At 38.5% G+C, this 12191-nt stretch overlaps 1 protein-coding gene across 1 annotated transcript in view; it reads right to left on the reverse strand.

Annotated features, from left to right (window-relative positions):
- The window catches only part of LOC107702233 (prospero homeobox protein 1-like), a 22676-nt gene extending 10981 nt beyond the window's left edge, over positions 1–11695 (reverse strand). The window contains exons 1-4 of the mRNA XM_016504480.1: positions 11324–11695; positions 9328–10683; positions 6597–6704; positions 2289–2483 (exon numbers count right to left, since the gene is read on the reverse strand). Coding sequence (XP_016359966.1) covers positions 2289–2483; positions 6597–6704; positions 9328–10611 — 1587 coding nt within the window. The 5' untranslated portion in view covers positions 10612–10683; positions 11324–11695. The remainder of the gene's footprint in view (positions 1–2288; positions 2484–6596; positions 6705–9327; positions 10684–11323) is intronic.
- Positions 11696–12191: the final 496 nt, after the last annotated feature.

The raw sequence follows: 12191 nt of genomic DNA on the forward strand, positions 1-12191 counted from the left end.
TTTTTTTTCCCCTAACTGAAATTATGCCTTTTAAATTCGAATATAATTTGAATATTGATAATATTTAAGTACAAAATTTGAATTTAGTTTTTCAGCCATTTTGACAACCCTAGAACACACTAGCCTAGAAACCACCTACCAACACCTTAGTAACCACCTAGAATGCCCTAGCAACCACCTAACAACCACCCAGAACACACTAGAGACACCGAACAATACCTTGTGTGATGGCAAGTTTGCCCGGTCAAGTCGTAATGGTCCCGTGTAGCAGCAGCTCAGCCTCAGTGACTGAGGTCAGTTTTGGAATCCGTGCATTTCCCTCCAGCAGCTGATAGAGTACAGCGATGTGAAGCATCACGCACACTTACTGCCCGAGTCAACACTGTCAGGCCCTTGATCTTGACGCAGCATCTTTAATGCTCTCGTTTTAAAGCGCAACGCTTCTTTGTTCACAGTGGCAATAAAGCAAATACAGTGTCAGAATCATTAGGAGAGCGCTGTGGATGGACGCTTTGATTTTTTGCAGCCTGTTGCTTCGAACTTAACTGCTCGGAAAATGCATGAAAGGACCCGGTTCCCATCGCAGGAATTCAGGCAACGCTTCACACCCTTTGAAGGACCCGGCTCGGGTGTGAGAGTGGATCTATCCGCTGGCATTATTTCCCCAAGAGTAGCTCCGCTCACTGTTGACACGTTTGTTTCTCGTGCATCTCCAGACACAAAAGCAGGCCCTGGGAAAGGAATGTCTTGGTGCTGAGGTAAAGACGACTGTCTCCGCTCGTTCCCATCGGCTGGCCCGCCACTCTTGGGATTTCTGGCTTCTTTCGCATCAGTAGCAATCCAAACGGCAGTCAGGCGTGGCCTGGCCGTAATCTCGAGTTGTTTTAGCAGATGCTGCAGCTTCCTCTTCCCACAGTTTGATGCAGCAGAGGATAATCTGGGATAATGGGGGTCTACAGCCAGGCAGCTACAGGTGCTGGTTTATGCTAGATTACCAGCTACAATTCATCATAATGTGAAGCTGGTTGAGAAGCCTTGTTGGGATCACCAACACACCAGCATGCCATGCTGCAGATCAGCATTCCTGACTTTTGCATGTTCATTTAAGCAACCAGGTTCAGTGCGAGTTAATCTCAATTGACAGCATTTATGGTTAATGTTGATTACTACACTGAATTAATTTTGGCTCATGCATACTTTTTTTAAAAAGCAAAAATCTATTTACAGTGAGGTACTAACAATTAAAGTAAAAGAGGCAAATATGTAAACATCAATATCCAGTTTATTTTTCCTGTAACAACCATTTGTAAATTGTATGGGCCTGGCTTCCGGTGTCATCCGCTTCCAGCTATATTTACCTGTACAGCTTGTTTTGCTGCTTTATATTGCAAACTGGTTTGTCTTACCATATTATTGTAATGTATTATCTTAATTATGAACACACTGGTTTGTTGTGCAAACAGTTTTACCGTTTACTGTGCGTTGTTATTCTCCTCATTATTTCCCTACAGCGGCTAATGAACCAGAAGTCTCGCACATTCACAGAAAACGGTAATAGTATAGCCACAAAATGCACAAAGTATATATTGTTTTAGTGTGAAAAAAATTATTTACTAACCATTTCTGTAAAGTTATATCCAGTTTTACTACTATATGACTACTTAATGCCGTAAACCCTGAAATAACCATGAAAATGATGATTTGAACAGCTTTAAGCACAGGTTTTAACAGAATAATTAATTTTAAAGGGGTCATATGATGCTGCTAAAAAGAACATTATTTTGTGTATTTGGTGTAATGAAATGTGTTTATGCGGTTTAAAGTTAATAAAGAATATCTCTTTGGATTTGAGACTTTAGTCTTTGCAACTTTACAGATCTTCTTTATGCACCAAGAGCTTGTAACACTCCAAAGAGAAAGGAAACATTGAAATCGCATCATATGACCCCTTTAAAATAATTAATGTGTGCTTTTTTAAAACTTAAACTCAGTTACCTCAGTTTTTGCTTTTTTTTTAAAGAAATAATCAGCATTATATCACAAATGTTTTACTAGTACCAGAATATTCCATGAATTCAGCTAATTTGATCACGCCAAGACTGTAATTCTCTCAGCTGTTTAACACACCTAACATCCATTCCACAGAAAGTCAAGGCAGTATATGCAGATTTTGACTGGGCCTGCCTACTTAGTTCTAGCAAACATGAATTATTATATTATATATATATATATATATGACATGAACTATTGGCTCTGCTATATGGCGACTCATGTGGAGGTGTAAGTACCTGGAAGTCGTTGGCTTTGTTGTAGTGCATGTTGAGTGCGCGGAAGAGCTCGGACTCTCTGGTGACGGATACGTCTTTCACATCATTAACGCCGTCTATGATGGCCTGACGAGCGAACTTCTCCATCTGGATGTAGTAGAACTCTCTGAAGTTACTGAACCACTTGATCAGCTGCGACGTGATGCAGCGATCGAACTGAAAACAGGGAAATATGAGAAAATGCACGTGTCAGATGAATGTTGATGTTAAAGAACAACAAAAACACATGCATCAATATGTTGATTCATACAGTCAAACCAAAAATTATTCAGACAGCAGATATAATTGTTGATGTTTTTTTACTAGTGGGTGCAGGACATTATAGTTCATTTATGTAATTGAGATAGCAAAATAAAGTAAGCTGTGACATATTAATCACAAAAAATCTTCATACAGTGGACTACCAGTCAAATTTGAGACCAAACATCATTCAGACACTTTGACCTTTAAGTGTTTTTCTTTAATTGCTAATGCGATCTTTTGACACCACAGACTGAACAAACTGAAGCATTGCTTGGTAATTGGTTGAGCTAAATTGCTATTATCTAACTGTGTACTTAAATCTAACAGCTGAATTCATTAACGTTACATACCTTTCTATCAAAGTTATCTGACATTATCAAGATGAATTTGTTCAACTCTGAGTTCTTGTCATATTGTATTACCATTTTCTTAACTATAGCGAATAAACTGTGATATAATGTGAGAAATGTTGAAGGTGTCTGATTAAATTTTAGTTTGACTGTGGGTTGAAGCTCATAACTGAGTAATTACTCTTTGGTGCAGAAATAATGCAGAACACCTACAACAACCTAGTGGTGCTAAAAAAGTAAACGTTTAGATTTTTCTTGTTCTTATTCTGGCAATGACGGTGTAAAGCATTTGCTTTCTAGACTATTTTCAGCAACACATATCTGTTTAATCAGCTGTTGTCTTTCCCAGCCGATGTCTTGCACTTAGAATCACATCTATCCAAACAGCAGACGAGACTCTGTCTTCACATTAGCCCTGTTATTATAACTGCTCATCCGATAACACAGGGGGGAAAGAGCTAAAACCTGCCCAAGGGCTCAAAGACGCTTCTTCACGCGGAGTGTGAGAAACAGCAGAGCGTGAGACGTCCTTCTGAGTGACTTCAGCTGACGGGAATGGAATCGGACACTGGGATTATCCCAGGCTTTGTCTGCGGTGACTTCCCACCGAAGGGTCGGCCGTGACTCTCCTCACAGATCTCAGGGGCCACACGGGAGACCAGTGTCCACAGACCGCCTCGTGTGTCTTCTCCAGTCATCTTGATTTGCTGGTAGATTTTTTTCGGCTTTATTTGTGTATAATTTGCTTCCTTAAATGTCATGGATTTGTATCATGCACTGTTGTGCACTAGGGCCATACAGTGGTGGCCAACATTATTAGAGCACTAGTATTTCCACCAGCTAAAACATGGTTTTAAGTCACATATTTCTCTCTTTTGCTGTAGTGTGTCAAAAGGAAATATCAGTTTACATTTCCAAACATTCATTTAGCCATTAATTGTAATAATGCAGTGAGATATATGTTTGTGCTGCACACAGAGATCTGATCTGATCATCATCCGTCTGTCTGGAGTCACATGAAGAAACAGAACAAACTGAGACAGACTCAATCCAGAATTTAGCTGGTGGAAATACTAGTGCTCTAATAATGTTGGCCAACATTGTATGATTTCCATGATGCAGAAAACTGTGATAAAAGCTGTATCACCTTTTGTGATAAAACAGAATTTACAGTATAATGCAGGATTTCATTGAATTTGGCAAATGCACTTAGTCAAATGATGATATAGTGTCATTTGTGAATATTGAACTGCTTGTAAATGTGAATCTGCATGTTGTGTGTGTCTCAGTTTGCTCTACTGCACATATTAAAGCACATGTGATGCTCGTTGCGTCTCACTATATGAACACATTAACTTCATCATCATCATCACGTCACTAGCACTTCATCATTTCATTTGAGAAAACTATTGTCAGATACACAGAAACTCTTCACCGCCAAAATAAATGTTCAGTTTAACTTGAAATTATGACAAATATTACAATTGTACAGTAGAATGTACTTCTCAAAGTACACTTTGATTTTTCAAAGTTGTAAATAAAATATTATCGAGGTATGTTTAACAAGAAAACGCTATTTCAGTCTTCAAAAATTAATGTTTCATTTGTTTAATGTGTTAGTTGCCATTTCCTTGAAATTTTCTAGCAATTTCTGAGTTAACATTCGGTGTTAACATTCATTTTTTCAGTGTAATAATAACAATAATAAAATTATTAAAGGTTTATTTTAAGGAATATCACACTTTCTCTTCCACATTTGAATTTTAATAGTAAAATATTTAAGAATTTTAATTTGACTACATTTTTAATCACCAATTTTTATACCACCAATAATAATAATAATTAAAAAAAAAGCATTTTAGGGGCCTATAATCATGAAAATGTTAATAAATTATTAATTTGTTAAAGTTTTATAAATTCAATTAATTAGACATACTTTTTGAGTATTAAAATTAAATTAAATGTTAATTCATTTACGCAGTGATTCATTGACATTTTACAGATTTTAACTGCATTTTAATTAATTACATATAAAAGTCTAGTAGTTTTTACTGTGCTTCATGTACACTTAGAAAATATAGTTTTCTAGAAAAAAAGGCTTCACCAGTAATTCACGTTCAGACTTACACAAGTTTTCTCAAGCTCAGTAATTCAGTCACAACCACACGTTGAGTTTCCTCTCACCAAATTATCGCTATGATCTGGTTTAGTGATATTTACTGTCTAACCTAATTTACTAGTAACTTAGGTCACTTTCAAAAATGAAAAATTTTACAAATGTAAGTTTTTTCAATTATGTGCAATGTATTGCAAGACACACAGAAACTAAGTGAACCATAATGCTATATAATATATAATGTAGCGCTTAAGCCTTTGGCTTAGGGTTAGTAATTATAAAAAATTAATGGTACTTAGCAAGTGCATATTTAAGATATGTGACCCTGGAGCACAAAAGCAGTCTTAAGTCACTGGGGTATATTTGTAGCAATAGCCAACAATACATTGTCCAATTTCGAAAAATGGACCCTTATGACATGGTTTCGTGGTCCAGGGTCACATATATGGATGATAGTTTATGAAATCTGCCATTTAAAAACACATATTTTTGGATCACTAATCTAATACTGGAGAGATGCCTCAGTGTCTATGCTGGTCACGGCACTAGTACTTGAAAGTTAATGTATTACAAAAAAAAAAAGATTAAAACTTTTTTGTTGTTGTTGTTGTTTTAAGCACAGTGTTTCCTGACACTGGGCCTTAAACTGACTCTACATATTCAACAGGGACTCATGAAATAACACGCAAGCGCTCAGTTGCACCAGATTTTTGCTGTTGTGTCGACTCATCACAACACTTGTGCCTCAGGACTGGTTACACACTCACAGGATGCGTGTGTTGTTGTAGGGCCTCAGTATCCGCGGCTCAGCGCTCTGCTATTGTGTGTGCTGAAAGCTGGCGAGCTGAAGGGTTAACACTGAATAGAGGAGGTTGTGCTCCTCTCCGCCGCCTCTTTTGTCTCCTTTTGCTGACTTGAGAAACTCCTCTTTTAACTTTGTCAAAGTTAAACCAGCAATTCAGGAATTGCCACCCCAACATTCAGGAATATTTGCTCAAGCGTCTAAATATATGTGACCCTGGAGCACAAAACCAGTCATAAGGGTCAATTTTTCGAAATTGAGATTTATACATCATCTGAAAGCTGAATAGATCATCTTTCCATTGATGTATGGTTTGTTAGGATAGGACAATATTCGGCTGAGATACAACTATTTGAAAATCTGGAATCTGAGGGTGCAAAAAAATCTAAATATTGAGAAAATCATCTTTAAAGTTGTCCAAATGAAGTTCTTAGCAATGCATATTACTAATCAAAAATTAAGTTTTGATATATTTACAGTAAAATATCTTCATGGAACATGATTTTTACTTAATATCCTAATGATTTTTGGCATAAAAGAAAAATCGATAATTTTGAACAGATTGTAAAAGATTTTTTTGCTCTAAACTAAAGATCACTTTGAATCACGATGGATTGTTTACATGTGAATTCAGTGTTGGCAGAAATACACGAGTTATAAAAGTATCTAAAATAAACAGGCCTATAATTGACCTACCTGTCTATGAAAGATCAGAATTAGCATTAACAGAGGCATTAATCTGGTCAAACATGACATACCTTGACATCAGGGAAAAAGTTCTTGAGCAGATTCGAGCTCGGGTAGCGTGTGTAGAAGAACATCAGCTTGGCTTTCTTCAGATGGTTTGGGGTCAGACCTTCCTGAATGTGAGGAGAGTTAAGGCCTCAAAAACCTCACCGTACACGCTTCTCTTTGAAGATCTGGCAAACATGACACAGCGATCAAAGCCGGCTTACCTTTCATGTATAACTCACAGAGCTCAATTCACGTGCATTTTTAACAAGCATTAGCACGTCCCCAGACAAATAAGCATCATGTCCTATTCATCGGTCCGAATGAACAGCTCTGTATTGACCAGAGAGTCGAGTAAGACACGACAGCATGTGCTAACTAGAAAAAGAGCCCAACAAATTAGATTAAGGACTTCAGTTAGTTTGCTCCATATATCTGTCCGTAGCTGCGAAACACGGAGATGAAATTTTCTCGGCGAGGATCAGCTTATGCCCTTTATTTCCGAAGAGACGAGTTTCTATCTTAAAACAGAGCCACAGTTTGCGAGTTCACAAGCAAATGATGCAAGCTTCTCCACATTGATTGCATCTATGCAGTGTTGCTTCTTAATGAAGCACAGACCGCTGCTATCATTAACCATGAATGAGACAATCGCTGTCCTGCCTCAAAAAATCATATTATATAAATCTAATGATGTTTAAAAGCCAAGCTTTCTGCATGCTGCGATATTTTCGTCACATATGTATATGACACTCTGAGCATTGATGATGGTGTATAATGACGGCTGAGAGCTTGCTGTTCACAAACAACCAAAAGTGACCTCTCTCATCCACTCCAATCACATCGAGAGTGCAGAAACATATCCCGCACCTTTTCAAGTCTGAGCGGGGGGAAAAAAATCAGAGAATTTCCAGAAGAGAAACTGTTGCTTTTTCTGCCTTTGAAAATTGGCTTTTGTTCCTAACAATTCTTATCAAAGCCTTGTATTCCTTTTTATTTGTCTTTTCCTGGACTTAAAGTCATTACCGAGCCCAGATTAAAGAAGATGCTACAATTTTCTTTGGGGTTACCGAGATCAAAGCAAAAATTCTCCTTGAAGTCTGCGTTAGTGGAACTGCTCACCGCTGCACTCAACTCAACGATTGTTCGCCGAGCTCGAGAGCTGGTGGTTTGTTCAGCAATATCTCAATGTTAACTACTATATATTAAATAAAAACAGTCAACTAAACAAAGAGGGGGATTTTTCAAAAGCAGCTGAAGCTAAACAAAGAACATAATCCATAGATAAAAACGCCTTCCTGTGCATTCGCATGCAAAAAATCTTTACGATACTGAAAAATCACTAAATGAAGATTAAATAGAGACGTTTCTCCTCGTGTTTCTGATGAAAAGGGATCTCGGCAGTGTTCTGCACTATGAAACATTTCTCAAACACTTCTCATCCCTCGATCAAATGATCTGAGCTGCTCTCCACTCATTTATAACTCTATAATCACTCTGTATGACAACTCTGACAACATTAGTGAACTAAACGAGTTAACGTGAACCATCAGTGAACAATACTTCTACAGCATTTATTAATCTTAATTTTGACATTTACTTTTGTTTTCAAATGAGACGCTAGATGCGTTAATGCACTGTGAATTAACACAAACAATCAATGCATGCATTTCTATTTGCTTGCATTAACCGATATTAATAAATCCTTTAAAAATAGTTTGTTCATTGATAGTTAATGCATTTTTATTTTTACTAATGCATTTCAGAATAAATACCTGAGAGAAAAAAACATACTTCAAAAAACTCTTATGAGATATGAAAGAGCCACCTCTGAGCAATACAATTTTCCTCTTCAACTTAGTTGAATTGTTTTTGATCTTTTTTGTGGTGTTTTGGTATTAAAGGGGCAGTTCACCCTAATACAGTATATGACTTTCTTTCTTCTGAGCCACACTGAAGAGATGATAGTTATTAAGATGGTATTACGATATTCTAAGATATTACTTCCACAGACTAAAATAACTGAAGCATTTCTCGTAATAGCATCTTCTATGTTCCTCAGAAGGAAAAAGGGTCACACTATAGTTTGGAGACCATTTCTCACTATTAACTATCTATAAACTATGACTTTTGCCTCAATAAACTGCTTATGAATAGTTAGTAAGGTAGTTTAGGTATGGGGTGGATTAAGGGATCTAAAATATGGTCATGCAGAATGAGGCATTAATATGTGCTTTATACGATAAGTACTAATATACAGCCAATATGTGCGTGACCCTGGAGCACAAAACCAGTCATAAGGGTCTTTTTTGTTTTTTGCAAAAAAATCTAAATATTGAGAAAATCATCTTTAAAGTTGTCCAAATGAAGTTCTTAGCAATGCATATTACTAATCAAAAATTAAGTTTTGATATATTTACGGTAGGAAATTTACAAAATATCTTAAAGGAACATGATCTTTACTTAATATCCTAATGATTTTTGGCATAAAAGAAAAATGTATAATTTTGACCCATACAATGTATTGTTGGCTATTGCTACAAATATACCCCAGCGACTTAAGACTGCTTTTGTGCTGCAGGGTCACATATGCATTCTAATAAGCAGCTAGTTAATAACGAGAAATTGACCATTAAATAAAGTGTCACTAGAAAAAGTCCTACAGGTTTGGAACCACGTGGGTAAATTATAACAGCATGATCGTTTTTGGATGCAATATCTCTTTAAAGTGCTAGAGACGGAGCGTTCAAAGGATATATTGAGCGACATGAAGGAGCTTCTCTCAGCCATGCTCTGCAGATCTCCACACTCCATCTTGATGTGAGGAAGGCAGAGCGCGTCCACCGACACCAGTCCAGTCTGGTGCTGACCCAGATGCCCCGAGCTCAGCTTGGACCTCATGGCCAGGCTTTCCCACGGACGCTCCACTGAGTCCGGCGAGGACCTCTCCAGACAGAAGGTGGAGTGAGGGCCGTACTTCAGCAGGTGCTCCAGGATCTGGCTGTCGTGCAGAGGAGCGCTGTAGCCCATCTGGAAAGGCGTCTGGTGCAGCGGGAAAGGTCTCTTCACAGCCTGGCTCAGAGAAGGTTTACGGACCACTAGGGACAAGGCTTCGGTCTGGTGCTCCGGGCCGTGGATCTCAAAGCAATGCCTGCTATTGACGTTTTCCTCAGAATCCGACAGATCCGAAGGGGAGTCCTCTGGGATCCGCTTCTCGGTTTCCGAGCAGTCTGGACTGTGGCATGGGGATGACTGGTTCAGAAGAGTCGTGGAGAGCTTCTTGAAGACCGTATCGATGCTTTCGCTCATAGTCCTGGTCAGCTCGCATTTGAGAGTCTCTTTGAGGTTCTTCATCGCCCTGTCGGAGCCGAAACCACCGGGTTCCACTTTGACTCGGTCTTTGTGTCCACCATCCAGCCTCAGACTCGAGTGCTCTGACCTCGCATCTTCCCGTTCCTCGCTCTCCGAGTAATTCTGGTCGTGCACGTGCGAGATCTTCTCCTGGAGCTGATGCAGGAGACGCTGCATGCTTTGGAGCTGCTCCTTGAGTTTGTGGCACTCCTCGTCTTTGCTGGTCTTTGGTTCCTGGTGCTGGGGGAGCCTCTGCTTGCGTTTGTTCTCCTTCAGGAGGTCTCTTCTACAGCGGACGGCTTCACACTCGCTCTCCGCTTCTCCGTCGGCGTTGGGCGAAGCAGCCATGCCTCGTATGATGTTCTCCACCCGGGTGCGTTTGGCTTGGAGGTGCTCGCTCACAGACAGATCCTCGTCTTTGAAGGACAGGCAGCTCTGCTCCTCTCGAGCAAAATCATCGGCGCTGTTGGACTCGGGATCGAAGCCGCTGGCGTTTGCGGAGGGCAGGTAAAGGAGGCTGTTGTCAAGCGAGGTCAGTTTATTGTGAATGGTTTTCCGCAGGAGGTGAGATATGATGGAGCCGCTGTGGTAGGACGCCAGAGGCTCGTCAAACGCGCTTCTGCGGAAACAAGGGAGCAAGTGCTCGGCTTTGCTGCCGTCCATGCTGTGTTCAGGCGGGCTCAGGTTCATGGTTTTCGCAGGCTGCAGTTGCTGGACTTTCCAGACACAATAATGAGCCTCAGCAGTGCGTGATCTGTAATACTTTGCAAAAAAAAAACGAAATAAATTAGGCATTAGAATAACTGTGCATTACGCCTTCATATGTAGCTCCTACATTACATAAACAGTATTACACTTACCCATAAATGCAATACAAAAATTAAAAAAGAAAAAAGAAAATCTGAAATAAAATACATTACAATATCATTGCATTACGATTACTCTGCATTAAGCCCTCATATGTAGGTCCTACATTATTATAAACTGTATTACACTCTTATCCATAAATATATGCAAGATCAATGGCGCACAAACAAATTTCATATTCAAACATATATTCATATTCAGTCAGTGTTTTGTTTATTATATATTAAAATAATCCTGTTTAACATGTTATGATTTCTCTACAAACAGATCAAACAGAGAAATTATATAAAAGATTTCAAAAGAAAAAACAAGTAACTAAAAATACAGAAGCAAAAAAAACCTATATATATATTTAAAGAAACACGAAACACGTTTCATTCGTTTTCAGTTTCACCTTCTTGTGACATTAATACACTTTTTTTTCTAATGCTCTCTGTATATTAATCTGCATATATATATATCTATATGCTTTCGCACTCTCTTCATACTTTTAACCTGAATGTTCAAAGTAAAAATGAATATGAAACATACTTACATATCTGAGTACGTGTCTTCTGTCTGTCGTTTCATATGTTTATACTTTTCATATTAGTATTATAATTAAGAATGACACCGTTCATATAGCAAAGATTTTTTTTCCCCCAAAAGAGCTGAGACAATAGAAGCGTCAGATTGATGAGAGACACCTCAGCAGGTGATGAGAGCTCAGCTTACCTGTTGCTCTGGAGACGCTTGACTGACAGTGTGTGCTCGGCGCGCGCCCTCCTCTCGCTGCAGGCAGGTGGGCGTGGCTGAGCCGCCCTTAATCAACATACCAGCCAATCAGAAACGGCACACAACTGTCCATCAATAACTAGAAAGAGTGCCTCCTTATTTTAAAGTCGTTTCGTGAATTTTACTTTGAACCTTTCGCTTTTGGAGAATTTCATAAACAGAAAAGAAAATTTGGCATATCTATATCATATTTCACAAAGTCTAAATAAGTTTGTTGTGTTTATTATGTATTTTAAATATAAAAATCTACTATTTTGCAGCTCAGTATAATTGAATAGGCTACTAGAAATGAAAAATGCTGTCACATGCTTATTTAAGTCGTGTTTGTTTTATCCTATTTTCGTCAATTTAGGTGTTTTGTTAATTATCATTGCTGGAACAGCTGAAATTATAGGCTATTAGGCGTTGATGCTTTGATTTGGTTGGTTTGTATGTTTCCTGCTCCTCATAAAAAAATAACCACAAAGAATAACATATCACTATAAAATAAAAAATATTAAGTAGCCTAGTAGTTTATATATGTGTGTGTGTGTGTGTGTGTGTGTGTGTGTGTGTAGTCTGCTTTATTGTCAATTCTTCCACATGTACAGCACATACACACAGAGAATTGAAATTGCGTTACTCTCAGA

The sequence above is a fragment of the Sinocyclocheilus anshuiensis genome, unplaced genomic scaffold (genome assembly GCF_001515605.1).
Source record: "Sinocyclocheilus anshuiensis isolate Anshui unplaced genomic scaffold, SAMN03320099.WGS_v1.1 scaffold598, whole genome shotgun sequence".
Taxonomy (NCBI): domain Eukaryota; kingdom Metazoa; phylum Chordata; class Actinopteri; order Cypriniformes; family Cyprinidae; genus Sinocyclocheilus; species Sinocyclocheilus anshuiensis.